Genomic DNA, 18,170 nt, shown 5'->3' on the forward strand with positions numbered 1-18,170 from the left:
ATGCTGCCATCTAAGCGCCGTCTTTTTCCTGGACGCCCCTGCTTATTTCAGCAAGACAAGGCCAAGCCACATTCAGCACGTGTTACAACAGCGTGGCTTCGTAAAAAAGAGTGCGGGTACTTTCCTGGCCCGCCTGCAGTCCAGACCTGTCTCCCATCGAAAATGTGTGGCGCATTATGAAGCGTAAAATACGACAGCGGAGACCCCGGACTGTTGAACGACTGAAGCTCTACATAAAACAAGAATGGGAAAGAATTCCACCTGAGAAGCTTCAACAATTAGTTTCCTCAGTTCCCAAAAGTTTACTGAGTGTTGTTAAAAGGAAAGGCCATGTAACACAGTGGTGAACATGCCCTTTCCCAACTACTTTGGCACGTGTTGCAGCCATGAAATTCTAAGTTAATGATTATTTGCAAAAAATAAATAAAGTTTATGAGTTTGAACATCAAATATGTTGTCTTTGTAGTGCATTCAATTGAATATGGGTTGAAAAGGATTTGCAAATCATTGTATTCCGTTTATATTTACATCTAACACAATTTCCCAACTCATATGGAAACAGGGTTTGTATGTCTGCTCTCTTGGTTGCTTTGTTGGGTCTGCTCTCTGTCTCTGGCCATGCTCCCCGCACCCCAGCAGACGATGGCGTGGAAAACCGCAGAGGCCACCACAGTGTGTGTTGGTGTTGAAATTATGTTTTTGTTTGGGTGCTTGTCTACGGATGGTGCAATCGTGTGTGTGCAGTGTGTATTATTAGTTGATTATTTGTATTTTTTGTTGTTATTTCACTTACACCCCCCTCCCCCCAACCTTTTTTATAAGGGGCGCCGGAAGTTGTCAGACCCGTCAGTGATCTTGTTCTGTCTCCCTGTAATGTTTGTCTGCTCTTGAATGGGATTGAGCTGAAAATATTAATTTCCCCTCTGGGATTAATAAAGTGATTCTGATTCTGATGTGAAGGTTGAAAAACCATCCCTAAACAGAGGAGGTGGCCTGCGACACCAGACTCCCACATACAACACTGTCCTTTCAACCATTCCCAAAAGACTCTGCATATAGCCTCCAACAAATAACAGGAGTTAGAAACATTCTGGTCACAGAAGCTCCTTTTGTGCCATTTTTACAACTGAATGGAACCCGGGTGATTCTGGTCTAGCCAATGACATCTCAGCGCTAACGAGGGGAAAGTTCACTTTAACGACTGTTGTTGGTGTCGACAGAAGGGTTGCTATTTTGCATCTCAACAGCTATTTTTTTTACTACAATAGGGTGTAACCATCCTTGCCCAGGCACGTCTTGCTTGTGTTGGAGTATAAATTGTTGAGGTTTTGGCACCCTCTTCTTGACTAGATCTGTGTTTGACTTTGTAGCTGCATGTAGAAACGGCGCCGCTCAAGTGGCAGCTGGTTGGATCAACTCTGTGCTCCTTTAATGTCTTTCTTTGCTGTTTCCCTCTTGTTTTAGCATAGTTTTTGTGGACTTTTTTGTATCTGTACTGCAACCACGTATTTTCCCCATTGTGGGATAAATACAGTCTATCCCAGGGGTGTCAAACTCATTTTAGATGGGGGGCCACATGGAGAAAAATCTACTCACAAGTGGGGCGGACTGGTAAAATCACGGCACGATAACTTAAAAATAAAGACGACTTCAGATTGTTTTCTTTGTTTAAAAATAGAACAAGCAGATGCTGAAATTGTACAAATCATAATGTTTTGTTTTTTTTACACTTACATGTTGCGGTTAAAAGTATCCTATTGTTATTTGCCCTTATTTATATTTTCTGAATGAATGATTAGATATTGTTCATCAGTCAACTAATTGGTGTTAATTTTCAATCTATCAAGATAAAAAAAATATATCAAATTCAAATTACAGTATGTTATTTATGTAGTTTGATCATTTTCCTCGACTGGTGCACTAACATCATGTGGTTTATTTTTTACATACACTACCGTTCAAAAGTTTGGGGTCACCCAAACAATTTTGTGGAATAGCCTTCATTTCTAAGAACAAGAATAGACTGTCGAGTTTCAGATGAAAGTTCTCTTTTTCTGGCCATTTCGAGCGTTTAATTGACCCCACAAATGTGATGCTCCAGAAACTCAATCTGCTCAAAGGAAGGTCAGTTTTGTAGCTTCTGTAACAAGCTAAACTGTTTTCAGATGTGTGAACATGATTGCACAAGGGTTTTCTAATCATCAATTAGCCTTCTGAGCCAATGAGCAAACACATTGTACCATTAGAACACTGGAGTGATAGTTGCTGGAAATGGGCCTCTATACACCTATGTAGATATTGCACCAAAAACCAGACATTTGCAGCTAGAATAGTCATTTACCACATTAGCAATGTATAGAGTGTATTTCTTTAAAGTTAAGACTAGTTTAAAGTTATCTTCATTGAAAAGTACAGTGCTTTTCCTTCAAAAATAAGGACATTTCAATGTGACCCCAAACTTTTGAACGGTAGTGTATGTAGCATCATCTACAAAGATTTGCTATTGCGACATCCAGTGGACACATTTAGAACAGCAGTTTCTTTTATTCAGACATTTCGGCCAATTTTTATACTTAGCAAACTCATCCCGCGGGCCGGATAAAAGCTGTAATTTGCCATACGTTTGACACCCCTGGTCTATCCTATCCTACATTTTTGACAGTTAACCGACTGCCACAAGTGGTGAACGGTGTATTGCAACCGAGTCCCATACGGACCACAGCTGAGAAACAGACATTTTTTGGGTGGTTGAGAGACAGTTTTAGACCATAGAAAGAAAATGAGCACATTGACACTAATGCATGGTCAGATTTGGTGGGGTTGCTGAGTCTATGCAGTAAAAAGGTCCAAATTGTCACTCCAGTGTTCTAATGGTACAATGTGTTTGCTCATTGGCTCAGAAGGCTAATTGATGATTAGAAAACCCTTGTGCAATCATGTTCACACATCTGAAAACAGTTTAGCTCGTTACAGACGCTACAAAACTGACCTTCCTTTGAGCAGATTGAGTTTCTGGAGCATCACATTTGTGGGGTCAATTAAACGCTCAAAATGGCCAGAAAAAGAGAACTTTCATCTGAAACTCGACAGTCTATTGTTGTTCTTAGAAATGAAGGCTATTCCACAAAATTGTTTGGGTGACCCCAAACTTTTGAACGGTAGTGTAATTCAGGTGCTGCCCATCGTGACATATATGAACCGGGTAATAATCTGGGCATGAATCCTATCCTGCAAATAATTGGACTACAACAAACATTCTTGTCCTATAAAACAGTGGTTCTCAAATGGGGGTACGCATACCCCTGGGGGTTCTTGAAGGTATGCCAAGGGGTACGTGAGATTTTTTTTAAATATTCTAAAAATAGCAACAATTCAAAAATCCTTTATAGATACATTTATTGAATAATACTTCAACAAAATAGGAATGTAAGTTCATAAACTGAACACCAAATCAAGTAGGCTATTCCATTCATTACCATAAACTAGTGATGGGTCCGGCAACACCGATGCATCGGCGCATGCGTCGAGCTCATAGAGCGATACCCTGTGTCGGTGCGCATACCGCTTTTAGAAAGTCACGTGACCGATCATGAGCTGCTTTGGTCACGTGACCGATACGCCAACTGTGTCGCACTGACGCCTCCTCTGTGCCCTGTGAGCAACGTTCCCTCTAAGGTGCGCGCCTGCGCAATTGCGCACTGCTCAAGCGTCCTCTGCGCACAGCAAATATATGCCGCGCACCAAATCAAACCCATATGAATTCTAAACAAAATAAACACATTTATTCTGTGTAATTTTGAAATGCAACTTTGAGTGACAGTGACAACAAGCGGCCCTAACGGTGTTCGTCAACAACACGCATACCACTAAGCCACTGGTGCGTTTATGGCCACACAAAAAGTCGGACAACTCAAACACCACACAAAGTTACACTATGACTTCTCAGTCATACGTGTGCTTATTTTTCTGTCATTTATTATTAATGTTAATTTATTGATATTAATCATGGAATGCTGTTACTAGAGAAAGTTACAGGAATGACGGCGTGGCCAAATTGGTAGAGTGGCCGTGCCAGCAATCGGAGGGTTGCTGGTTACTGGGGTTCAATCCCCACCTTCTACCATCCTAGTCACGATACATGTTCACATTATTTATTGACTGTATCTAAAAAAGATAAAAATATATTTTTATTTAAATGAAGATATGAAATAATCCTAAATGAAATACAATGACTTTGTTTATATTATTGTATATCAGGGGTCACCAACCTTTTCGAAACCAAGAGCTACTTCTTGGGTACTGGTTAATGCGAAGGGCTACCAGTTTGATACACACTTAAATAAATTGCCAGAAGTAGCCAATTTGTTTAATTTACCTTTAACTCTATGTTATTATTGATAATTAATTATATTTATCTTTGTGGAAACACTGATCATCTTAATGATTTCTCACAATTAATATGTATAGAAACAGATAAATATCAATATGCAACACTTTATTTTTATATTTTCTCTAAGTGCACATTTTTCAAATTGAACATTTTCAAATGATCACTTCTAAGACAGTCTTGTGAAATCACAATATCCCATTTTAACTAGCTAGCCACTAACATTTTTGAACAAATCATGAATTACTTTGCACCATGTTTGTACAAATAATAACTCATGTAAAATACAAAAGTCAACTCTCAAATTTTTAAATAAATCATGTCACACTTTGAACTGGACACCAAATCTGTTATCTGTTTCTTTGTCAGTTAGTGAAGACCAAGTCTTTAAAATATTTTCTTGGATTTTTAAATTTTTTTCGAGTTTTGTCTCTTAGAATTAAAAATGTCGAGCAAAGCGAGACCAGCTTGCTAGTAAATACGTAACATTTAAAAAAAATAGAGGCAGCTCACTGGTAAGTGCTTGTCAAGTGTTTTGCTTTTTTCACTGTGCTTATTCCACACTTGAAGGGATGTACCAATGCTGAATGTGGCTTCTGGATTTCACTCAAAAGACCAGACCGTAGTTACTTTTTTCCTTTTATTTTCCTTTAGTTTGCAAGTTTTTCCAATGAAGAAACAGCTTCTTTTTTCTTCTTCAGTCTTTTTAGCAGTCTTTAGCAGTGTTAGTAGACTTTAGTAGACTTTAGTTTCTTTAGCTGTCATTAGCTGTCTTTAGTAGCCTTTAGCTTCTTTAGTAGGTGAAAAACCTTTAAGGACAAAACACCACAAGATTAACATGCTGTAAAAAAATCAATCAATTATCAATCCCATAATTTACAATTATTAATCAGGCTATCAAACACTTAACAATTAAACAAGTGCAAGAAAATTGATTAATATTTTCCCTTCAAGTTAATTCAAATTTTAAATAAATTGTCTCAATATAAATGCACCAAGATACATATAAAATACATTTAACACCAGAAACACAATAGATAAATGCAGCAGAAAACCCAATATGCAAATACATAAATACCTAACCAATTAACCACCTATTTTAGATACATATTTAAAATCCATATCTAATATAAATATATTATTAATTTAGCAGTGAAACACTCAATCTTAAACGCTGTCTACTGGTAGAAAAATACCCCTTTTCTATGCCCTCACTAGCAGCCAATGATCCAACACAGTTAAATCCAACACTTTAAGTTGAGCGACTTCACCCTCCTGATGAAGCAAACTGCTCCAACATTTATCAAACCAAGCAAAGAATCACAACACTTCCTTACTAAACAACAGTTACACAAAACACCGTGTGTATTTAACCTCCAGACTAAGCACGCTACATGCACCCCTCCCATCTCACCAGCGCAACAGGTGCGCCACACCCACAAACAGAAATAAAGTGCAATCTTACCGGCTGTCCGTTCAGCTTTTGGTTATAGTACACTTTTGGCACAACTCTGTGTTATCTGTAATGAACCAAAGCTTTCTCCACTCTGCGCTGGCGTCTTTTGTCCTCCTTTATTTGACACAGCTGTCTAATTACCGAGCTCGCACACCAGCAGACGAGACGAGACGTTATACCTGCGCGTGAACGTAAACTGATAATGCCGAATTATACATTTCCTGGGGTTGCCTAGGTGAATAGGGATGTGGATGTGCTCTAAAATAAAATATCATTTTATTAAGTGGGGTTTGGCTGGTTGCCAAGCAGCCGCAGTTACGCGCTCGCGCATCAGCTGACGAGAGTGCTGCTATTTGAGCTATTTTTAGAACAGGCCAACGGGCGACTCATCTGGTCCTTACGGGCTACCTGGTGCCCGCGGGCGCCGCGTTGGTGACCCCTGTTGTATATACTAGGTCATAATATCAGTGTCAGTTGAGTCGGTCCATAGGTTGCCTGTAGGGATTTTTAATGTCCAGCAGATGTCAGTATTTAGTGACACGGTATCGACACAGTATCAATACAGTTTTGCAATGTGTCGAAACGCTTCATGACGCCTCATCAACCCATCATTAGCATAAAGCCAGAGTTTCCCCCATGCCATGATGGTTTGACCCTACCTGGCGGTGCCACACGGCACCAACTGTCAATCAACTATCGATGTAGAAAACAATGGAGGCTTGGTTTCAGCGTAGCAGTAATGCAGCTGAAAACAAGGAGGAACTTGTGCCAAAGAAGGCCAAACCTGAGCCGGCAAAATTCAGACAGTATTCCGAAGAATATGTGTTAATGGGATTTACGGCTTCGAGTTGTGACCCCCGCCAAGGCATTGTGTTTTTTCTGCGGAGAAACGTTAGCGAACAGCGTCATGAAGCCCGCACATCTTCAGCGGCATCTCCGGACAAAACACGCTTGCCATGTCGGTAAGACACCTGATTTTTTAAAGAGGAGACAAATGCCTGGTCCGCTTTAAAGCGGCCAGCAAAGCGCCGTCATTTTTGTCAATTTTTCCACAAATATCCCGATCTCCTAAGTAATGTTATGCTTTGATACGCTCTGATACGCTCTGATACAAATTAGTTGCCGCTTTGTTACCGTTCCTCACGATTTGATCCCGCTTTGATACGCTTTAAATCACGCTTTGATACGTTTTATTACGCTTTATTGAACTTTATTACGCTTTGATGCGATCCTGACGCTTTAAATCAGGCTCTGACACGATTATCAAGCTCTGTTGTGCATTGTTACAACAAAAATAAGAAAAAAATGTGGAAAAACTCAGTATACTGTTTTCCACACATTTTTTATATTCATTTATTTTTTCAATTTCTCTTTTTTTTCCGTTACATTATGTTTATTATTTATTATGTTTTATATCTTCATTTCTTTAATTTCTTTGTCATCTTAATAAATAACTATCTTTCATTTCTTATGCTAGTTGACAATAATAAAAGGCATTTATTTTATTTTTTTATATTCATTTATTTTTTCAATTTCTCTTTTTTTTCCGTTATATTATGTTTTATATCTTCATTTCTTTTATTTCTTTGTCATCTTAATAAATATCTATCTTTCAATTCTTATGCTAGTTGACTATTAATAATAAAAGGCATTTCTTTTATTTTTTATATTCATTTATTTTTTCAATTTCTCTTTTTTTTCGTTATTATGTTTTATATCTTCATTTCTTTTATTTCTTTGTCATCTTAATAAATATCTATCTTTCATTTCTTATGCTAGTTGACAATAATAAAAGGCATTTCTTTTATTTTTTATATTCATTTATTTTTTCAATTTCTCTTTTTTTCGTTATATTATGTTTTATATCTTCATTTCTTTTATTTTTTTGTCATCTTAATAAATATCCATCTTTCATTTCTTATGCTAGTTGACAACAATAAAAGGCATTTCTTTTATTTTTTATATTCATTTATTTTTTCAATTTCTGTTTTTTTCCGTTATATTATGTTTTATATCTTCATTTCTTATGCTAGTTAACAATAAAAGGCATTTCTTTTATTTTTTATATTCATTTATTTTTTCAATTTCTCTTTGTTTTCATTATATTATGTTTTATATCTTCATTTCTTTTATTTCTTTGTCATCTTAATAAATAACTATCTTTCATTTCTTATGCTACTTGACAATAATAAAAGGCATTTCTTTTATTTTTTTATATTCATTTATTTTTTCAATTTCTCTTTTTTTTTCGTTATGTTTTATATCTTCATTTCGTTTATTTCTTTGTCATCTTAATAAATATCTATCTTTCATTTCTTATGCTAGTTGACAACAATAAAAGGCATTTCTTTTAAACGCAACATATTCTCTTTATTATTAACATTTTCATACAGAAAAATGATAGACAGTAATGTTAAACTGCAACATCAAACAGCAGAAGTACAGAAACAATGATCATCGTATAAAAAAGGCAATGATGCAAAAGAGAATGGATTTGTAATCCTGTGTTGGTTTTACATCAAGTTTCATTGTCACTCGTCAACATCACAGTCACTTCCTATTGCGCTTTGAACCAAGATCTGTTAAGCTTTCCTACGCTTTGAGTCAAGCTTTGCTGAGCTTTGTCAGGCTTTGTCACGCTTTGATACTCTCTCTGCGCTTTATTCCATTCTTGACAGAGCGCAGAATTTTTTGAAACCGTTTAAAACATTTTGGCGAACTTGCCGCATGTCCCGCTTCACTACAAGCTTTCCCACGATCCATTAGGACCCTCACGCTTTAATCACGCTTTGTTACTCTTTAACGCCGCTTTGCATGCCGCTTTGCATGCCGCTTTGCATGCCGCTTTAAAGCGCCGTCAAAGCGCCGTTGGTGTGAACCTAGCATAAATGAATTCAGGTCATCTCAAGACGCGATGCGGAAAGCCTCCACAACATCAGCCAAAGCCCTGGAGGCTTCTTACGCGGTGTGTCTTTGCTTGTTGCTGAAGCCAAAAAGCCGTTCACTATCGCTGAAGAGCTGATACTTCCAGCCGCTGCAGTGCTGGCCGAGACAATACTGGATAAAAACGCAGCCGAGAAAATAAAGAATGTGCCTTTATCAAATGACTCTGTTTGCCGGAGAGTAGATCAAATGGGAAAAGACATTGTTGAGCAAGTTGTTGGAAAACTTAGCGACTCATTTTCCCTCCAGCTGGATGAATCCACAGATATTAGTGGAAATGCACAACTTGTAGGTTTTGTCAGATACATCGATACTGACGATATTTATGAGCACATACTTTTTTGTAAAATATTAGAGGGGAGAACAACAGGAGAGGACATTTTTGACAATCCCCAAAGAGGGCACTTTAAGTTGATGATTACTTCTGTGTAGAAATCTTTATTTATAATTGAATTACTTGTTTACTTTTCAACAAGTTTTTTGTTATTTGTATATATTTTTTTCCAAATATTTGAAGAAAGACCACTACAAATGAGCAATATTTTGCACTGTTATACAATTTAATAAAACAGAAACTGATGACAGAATGCTGTATTTTGCTTCTTCATCTCTTTTTTTCAACCAAAAATGCTTTTGCTGTGATTAGGGGGTACTTGAATTAAAAAAATGTTCACAGGGGGTACATCACTGAAAAAAGGTTGAGAACCACTGCTATAAAACATGCTATTAGTAGGGCTGGGCGATATGGCCTTTTATTAATATCTCCATATTTTTAGGCCATGTCACGATACACGATATATATCTCGATATTTTGCCTTAGCCTTGAATGAACACTTGATGCATATAATCACAGCAGTATGATGATTCTATGTGTCTACATTCAAACATTCTTCTTCATACTGCATTAATTTTAAACTTTCATGCAGAGAGGGAAATCACAACTAAGTCAATTTAGCAAAAGTGTATTTATTAAACAGTTATTAAGCAGTGGCACAAACATTCATGTCATTTCCAAACAGAAAGTGCAAGATTGTCAGACATTTTAAAACAAGCTATTAGTGCACTTTTGTGCATGATGTCACTAAGATGACATATCAAAACAACACTAAATTAACGTGCACTTTTTGTACAGAACGCCACTACAATATTTTAAAACAAATAAAGTGCACTTTTGTGCATGATGTCACACAAGATATTTCAATAAATGTCAAATAAAAATGAGCTGCATAATAGGACATCAAATAGTGTATGTCCTTCGCTATGTGGTAGGTTCCTGCGGACGTTATCTCCTTCTGTTTTTGATTATTTGTTTCATACGGTGTTGATGTGGAAATGGAAGACGTCATGCTCAATTGGGTCAGTGCTGGTTGCTCCGGCATTTTGTTGGTGTGGCACCGAACGGAGATGTTGACATGCGGAGTTTCAAACACTCTTCATTCTCTAGCGCAGGGATGTCAAACTCAAATACAGAGTGGGCCAAAATTTAAAACTGAACAAAGCCGCGGGCCAAGGTTGAACAAATGAACCTTTTAATAGGGACCCAAACAAGTTTTGCATTGAATATTGAACAAGCAAGGCTTATGTAACTTTATAGTGACATGCAAAATCGAGTTTAAATTAATAATAATAATAATAATTAAAAAATATCAATGGCATATCAAATACAATTTAAATAAAAATTGAATGCCTCTTTTCTATTTGCAGCCTTCTGAGGTAAATATCAACATTCACTTTTTCCACAGGCTAATAAATTTGAAAATAAAATAACAATGAATAAACCAACCATTCAGGACTTTAAACTACTCAGTTTGCAACACACTGATCTAATCTGATGTGCCCAAGCCAGATACCTGCCATCTTTTCTTGGATGCTAGTTCATTAATGTCGGGCCTCAGGCTTTGAGCTGAGGCAACCTTCATTATCCAACGAAGGTGTTCATCAGTCATTATACCTCGTAGTCCGCCCGGACCACAGTCTTGGGGGCGTGTCTTAAAGGTACTGCCTTTAACGTCGACTACGAGCTGTCGTCACGTCTGCTTGTCATCCATTCTAACAACATCCCGGCCCAGTCACAAGATATGTGCGGCTTCTGTACGCACACACACGTGAATGCAACGCACACTTGATCAACAGCGATACAGGTTACACAGAGGGTAGCCGTATAAACAACTTTAACACTGTTAGAAATATACGCCACACTGTGAATCCACACCAAACAAGAATGACAAACACATTTTGGGAGAACATCCGCACCGTAACACAACATAAACACAACGGAACAAATACCCAGAACCCTTTGCAGTACTAACTATTCCGGGATGCTACAAAATACACCCCCGCTACCACCAAACCCCCCCCCCCCACACACACACACACACACCTTGTAGCGTCCCGGAAGAGTTAGTGCTGCAAAGGATTCTGGGTATTTGTTCTGTTGTGTTATGGTGCAGATGTTCTCCCGAAATGTGTTTGTCATTCTTGTTTGGTGTGGGTTCACAGTGTGGCGTGTATTTCTAACAGTGTTAAAGTTGTTTATACGGGCACCCTCAGTGTGACCTGTATCGCTGTTGATCAAGTGCGCGTTGCATTCACGTGTGTGTGCGTGCAGAAGCCGCACATATAACGTGACTAGGCCAGCACTTCTTGGACTGGATGAAAAGCGGACGTGACGATTTTCGGGAGGGGCACTGAAATTTGGGAGTCTCCCGGGAGGGTTGGCAAGTATGACAATTAGCTGTGAATGAGGTGTTACCGCGGCACCGCCGCTGTATATAATCGGCGGGCCAGTTCTAGTGTTAATTTGATATCGCCTCAAGGGCCAAGTGAAATTACACGGCGGGCCAGAGTTTGACACCCATGCTCTAGCGGGTGACTTTTCAAATGGTGCTACAAATTAGCAATGGTGCTAAGTTGCTAACGCTTTTGCCGCATACTTGTTGGACATCTTCACGCTTGAAGCCAAACCCCCTGCTGTTTTTCTTGGGGATTAATTATTTTTTCATTTTTTACCAGATTCGCACCTTCTCTCTCTCGTATTACCACTCGCACCTCTTCGCTAACATCACAGCTAACGTTACCCATGCCGCTACCTGTCTGCTCGGCGAGGGCGTGTGACGTTGCACGCGTCACAGTATGTGACGTGTGTAAGAAGGTGCGCTTGTTTTATGTCTCTGTGAGAAGCAGAGACAAGAAAGAGTGAAGAAATGCCGTGAGAACGCATACTCGAATATCACGGTATAGTCATTTTCTATATCGCACAGAGACAAACTGGCGATATATCGAGTATATTCCATATATCGCCCAGCCCTACATGCTAGCAACACATGATTAATTAAAAAAGATTGTGTTCTTTGGCTATTTTAAAACTGTTCTAGCATCATCAAAGTCTTTCAGCTGCAGTACAAAGAAAGACATCAACAATGCATTAATTCCTGATATTCATCCACATCTCCGATTAATTTGAGAAAACTGTTTGGAAAAAGTGCGTCATTTGTGCCATTTGATTCGTCTTCTGGTCCAGAAATTATTCTCCATATTCTGGATTCAGAAGAACTTTGACGGAGCCAAAGCACAGTTGTTTGCCTACCAGTCGGATCTGCTTCGAAACCAGTCCGCTATGGTCGCCTTGTTGTCAGCCACCCACTGGATGTTGACTTTGGTCCTCTCAATGGCCTGGGCCACCACCCGGGAAGAAGAACCCAGATAGTAGTTGGTGGCAAAGTTCTCCAACTGTCCACACACCAAACACAAGTACAATTGTTAGACCTTTTCTTCATTTGAACCGTGTTTAGACGCACCATTTCAAGACTTACGTATATTTTCCACATCATTGTCATTTTCCAAGGTTTAATACACGAAGCTGCCTTGGTTTACTTACTAATTGTGTGAATGCTCCAAAGCATTCACACAATTGGTTTAAATGTAACTTAGATATTGGGTTTCACTAAGTAAAGCGCTTTGAGTCACTAGAGAAAAAGCACTATATAAATTAATTCACCTCATTTACTGTATTTTTCGGACTATAAGTCGCAGTTTTTTTCATAGTTTGGCCGGGGGTGCGACTTATACTCAGGAGCGACTTATGTGTGAAATTATTAACACATTACCGTAAAATATCAAATAATATTATTTAGCTCATTCACGTAAGAGACTAGACGTATAAGATTTCATGGGATTTAGCGATTAGGAGTGACAGATTGTTTGGTAAACTCATAGCATGTTCTATATGTTATAGTTATTTGAATGACTCTTACCATAATATGTTAAGTTAACATACCAGGCACGTTCTCTGTTGGTTATTTATGCCTCATATAACGTACACTTATTCAGCCTGTTGTTCACTATTCTTTATTTTAAATTGCCTTTCAAATGTCTATTCTTGGTGTTGGATTTTATCAAATAAATTTCCCCAAAAAATGCGACTTATACTCCAGTGCGACGTATATATGTTTTTTTCCTTCTTTATTATGCATTTTTGGCCGGTGCGACTTATACTCCGAAAAATACGGTATATTGCTTTAAAGTATTGTTAACTAGCGCCTTCCTGCTCCGTCACTAAAACATTTCCCTTAACTGCCACTGTAAAAATGGGCCCCCACTCAGCATCAAGGGTTGGAATTGGAGGTTAAATCATCAAAATGATTCCCGAGCGCGGCCACCGCTGCTGCTCACTGCTCCCCTCAACCTCCCAGGGGGTGGAACAAGGTGATGGGTCAAATGCAGAGAGTAATTCCCCCACAACTAGTGTGTGTGTGTGTCAGTGGTACTTTAACTGTCTCACTGTAAATTCAAGTTTGATTAAAAAGGTATCAAAAATGTTGTAACATAAACATTTTTAAAAAATAATTTGTGATGGCTTAGAACCCCAATTTGTGTGACTGTTTTTCTCATGACTTGCCTTGTTTTGTTTTTATTTGTCCTGCACTGATGGACGGCCCCTAATATTGTTGCCGACCACGACCATGACAACAAAGCGATCCCACTGTAATCTATTCTTTTGTTTAGAGATGCCGATATTATCGGCCGATAAATGCTTTAAAATGTAATATCGGAAATTATCGGTATCGTTTTTTTATTTTTTTATTAAATCAACATAAAAAACACAAGATACACTTACAATTAGTGCACCAACCCAAAACACCTCCCTCCCCCATTCACACAAAAGGGTTGTTTCTTTCTGTTATTAATATTCTGGTTCCTACATTATATATCAATATATATCAATACAGTCTGCAAGGGATACAGTCCGTAAGCACACATGATTGTGCGTGCTGCTGGTCCACTAATAATACTAACCTTTAACAGTTAATTTTACTCATTTTCATTCATTACTAGTTTCTAGGTAACTGTTTGTATATTGTTTTACTGTCTTTTTTATTCAAGAAAATGTTTTTAATTTATTTATCTTATTTTATTTTATTTTATTTTTTAAAAAGGACCTTATCTTCACCATACCTGGTTGTCCAAATTAGGCATAATAATGTGTTAATTCCACGACTGTATATATCGGTATCGGTTGATATCGGTATCGGTAATTAAAGAGTTGGACAATATCGGATATCAGCAAAAAGCCATTATCGGACATCCCTACTTTTGTTCCATAGTTAATATTTCATTCCTACAAGACAACACCAGTGATATCGTAAGAATCACACTGGACTTTGCCCATCACATTACCGCTCACAACAGATTACCTCCTGAAGTTCAAACGCTGTGGAGAACCTCCTGGTCACGCGGTCAATCAGCTTGGCTCCGTCTCTGAAGACAAAATGTTGGAAAACATGTTGGTAATGTTTCAAACATCTTCACTAATATGAGGAAAGTTTGAGTCAATCAAATGGAAACTTTATTAACCCTTAAGAATTGTTTCAAAGTAAACATTTGGCGGCACTCCTACAGAGAAACATTAAATATTAGGAACAATTAAAATATTCCTTGGTTGTAGGGATGGATACCTTTCACATTTGAACCGATATGGTACCGAACCTCAACTGACCAATTTGCCTACATTTTCTGCGTGTTCATGTGGAAATACCCGTATTTTCCGGACCATAGGGCGCACCGGATTATAAAGCGCACTTCCGATGAGCAGGTCTATTCAGGGTTTTTTTTCACACAAAAGACGCTCCTCAGCATCTCCTCATCCGTGGCTCACTAGTGTAATAACTAGGCCGGAAATGTGTCACGTGAAAAACCGCCTGACCGGAACTCTCTAATAACTAAAGTTCCTTGGGTGAATAATGTCAACTCACTACACCAGTATGTTTTAGCGCTTTCATGGCGAGTTTACTGACAGATATAAGTAAGAACTTTACACTACTTTATATGAGAAAAGGCAACAGTGGAGGATGAATGTCCCATAACAAGAAGATAGAGAAAAAGAAAAAGCTTATCGACTACGGTGTCGCCACAGACTACAAAGGCGGATGCGCGCAAATTTTCAGGACTTATGCAGATCCCAAATACAGATCAGCAGGTACCAGAAGGTAAGAAAAGTTTCTTTTGCATAATATTGCGAAACAAAACGCCAGATAATATGTTTTACCTTATACACACACCATAATAATACTCCTATGTTCAAGCACAGTACAATCCATCAAGCGGTGTGGCTTCATAGCTTACCAAAGTCGTACTAAAACATTTTGATAGATTTTTGAGCGCCGTGTGTAATGTTCTATATTTTCAATGGAACATATAAAATGTTGGTGTTGTTTACTTGAGTCATATTGCAGTCTACACGTATCTCTTATGTGTGACTGCCATCTACTGGTCACACTTAACATTTCACCATGTATCAAATAAAATAGCTTCGATGTTGGTAAGCACGACCAAAAATGTTCTGTACATTAGGCGCACCGGTTTATAAGGCACACTGATAAAATAAGTGAATTTGGTACCCTTCATATAGAAAACCCAAACCAGTGAAGTTGTCACGTTGCGTAAATGGTAAATAAAAACAGAACACAATGATTTGCAAATCCTTTTCAACTTATATTCAATTGAATAGACTGCAAAGACAAGATATTTAACGTTCGAACTGGAAAATGTAACTTTTTCCAAATATTAGCTCATTTGAAATTTTAAAACATGTTTCAAAAAAGCTGGCACAAGCGGCAAAAAAGACTGAAAAAGAGTGGGTGCCATGATTGGGTATAAAAGCACGTGATGTCACGCGCATAAATCATATCCAAAGGAGTTTTTCAACCGGAAGTGTGGCGGGAATTTTAAAATTGCACTTTATAAGTTAACCCGGCCGTATTGGCATGTGTTTCAATGTTAAGATTTCATTATTGATATATAAACTATCAGACTGCGTGGTCGGTAGTAGTGGGTTTCAGTAGGCCTTTAAGAACAACTTTGAACAACATTCAAAATCTTGCGGCTTATTTCGGGTCAAGCTCACACCTACCTGTTTGTGATTAAAACAAACGCACCTTATATTAACAAAAAATACTTCCTGGTAACGCAGCAAACATTGAGATGTTTATTATGAGGAAAAAAGATAAGTGCTGATTAAACTTGATGAACTTTGGACTGAATGACGCGCTGCATGTTTAAATAAGCTGCAGTGGACGACAACAGCCTGGTAAAAACCTTTTATCCTATTAGAGCCGCTCCTCATGTTACCACGCACTCACATGAATCAGGACTGGTGGACAAAAATAAAAATACATTTTTTAGGTTGCAAATATTTTCTGGAGGGGTTAATAGTTTTTTGGGTTTCAAATAACATTATTATTTGGCTCCAAATAAATTTTTTGGTTAAGGCTCAACTTCAATCTTGTGAGCGAGGCCTCCTCTGAACATTAGTTTGAAGCCTTCTTATTGGTCGATATCGCCCACCTCTAGTATTTGGTATTTTCCCCCGAAATGTGTTGAGGGAGTAGTCAGCAGGCTGCTCATAAATGGTTGCACCATCATCCCACACTGACCAATAAGAAGGCTTCCAACATATTGTCCTGAGAAGGCCACACCACAAGATTGAAGTTGAGTTGTAACCAAAAAAGGATTTGGAACCAAAGTTTTTTTTGTCTGGAAAGATATTTTTTTGTTTGGATTTCACCATCTACGGTCAGTAATATCATCAAAATGTTCAGAGGATCTGGAGAACTCACTGCACGTAAGCGATGATATTACGGGCCTTCGATCCCTCAGGCGGTACCGCATCCAAAAGCGACATCAGTGTGTAAAGGATATCACCACATGGGCTCAGGAACACTTCAGAAAACCACTGTCAGTAACTACAGTTCGTCGCTACATCTGTAAGTGCAAGTTAAAACTCTACTATGCAAAGCGAAAGCCATTTATCAACAACACCCAGAAACGCCGCCGGCTTTGCTGCTCATCTAAGATGCAAAGTGGAAAAGTGTTCTGTGGTCTGACGAGTCCACATTTCAAATTGTTTTTGGAAACTGTGGACGTCGTGTCCTCCGGAACAAAGAGGAAAAGAACCATCCGGATTGTTATACGCGCAAAGTTCAAAAGCCAGCATCTGTGATGGTATGGGGGTGAATTAGTGCCCAAGACATGGGTAACTTACACATCTGTGAAGGCACCATTAATGCTGAAAGGTACATACAGGTTTTGGAGAAACATATGTTGCAATCCAAGCAACGTTATCATGGACGCCCCTGCTTATTTCAGCAAAACAATGCCAAGTCACATGTTACAACAGCATGGCTTCATAGTAAAAGAGTGCAGGTACTAGACTGGCCTGCCTGTAGTCCAGACCTGTCTCCCATTGAAAATGTGTGGCACATTATGAAGTATCAAATACCACAACGGAGACCCCCGGACTGTTGAACAACTTAAGCTGTACATCAAGCAAGAATGGGAAATAATTCCACTCAAAAAGCTTCAAAAATTGGTCTCCTCAGTTGTTACTCAGTTGAGTGTTGTTAAAAGGAAAGGCCATGTAACACAGTGGTAAAAATGCCCCTGTGCCAACTTTTTTGCAATGTGTTGCTGCCATTAAATTCTAAGTTAATGATTACTGGAAAAAAAAAAATTAGTTTCTCAGTTCGAACATTAAATATCTTGTCTATTCAATATCTACTCGATTCAATTGAATAGAAGTTGAAAAGGATTTGCAAATCATTGTATTCTGTTTTTATTTACGAAATAAACAACGTGCCAACTTCACTGGTTTTGGGTTTTGTACTTTTATACCAACGGGGAAGTTATTGTTAGGTCTTTAGGAAATGCACTGAAGAAAAGTAAACGGAAACCAACCCCTGACTGATGTAGTCCCAGTTTGCCCTCAGAAAGTTCCAGGCCAGTCCATGTCCGGCGACATTCCTGGCAATGTCGCTGATAGTGGAAGTGACTTCCATTAGTCGAATCTTCTCAGGGTCCAAAGTGTACTCTAGATATCTGCAAGATAAG

General features: G+C 38.4%; 1 protein-coding gene across 1 annotated transcript in view; it reads right to left on the bottom strand.

Annotated features, from left to right (window-relative positions):
* Nucleotides 1–11,437: 11,437 nt before the first annotated feature.
* Nucleotides 11,438–18,170, bottom strand: part of LOC133631457 (aminopeptidase N-like) — a 46,848-nt gene continuing 40,115 nt past the window's right edge. The window contains exons 17-19 of the mRNA XM_062023658.1: nt 18,018–18,158; nt 14,480–14,543; nt 11,438–12,515 (exon numbers count right to left, since the gene is read on the bottom strand). Coding sequence (XP_061879642.1) covers nt 12,369–12,515; nt 14,480–14,543; nt 18,018–18,158 — 352 coding nt within the window. The 3' untranslated portion in view covers nt 11,438–12,368. The remainder of the gene's footprint in view (nt 12,516–14,479; nt 14,544–18,017; nt 18,159–18,170) is intronic.

The sequence above is a fragment of the Entelurus aequoreus genome, linkage group LG16 (assembly GCF_033978785.1).
Source record: "Entelurus aequoreus isolate RoL-2023_Sb linkage group LG16, RoL_Eaeq_v1.1, whole genome shotgun sequence".
In the NCBI taxonomy this organism is placed as follows: domain Eukaryota; kingdom Metazoa; phylum Chordata; class Actinopteri; order Syngnathiformes; family Syngnathidae; genus Entelurus; species Entelurus aequoreus.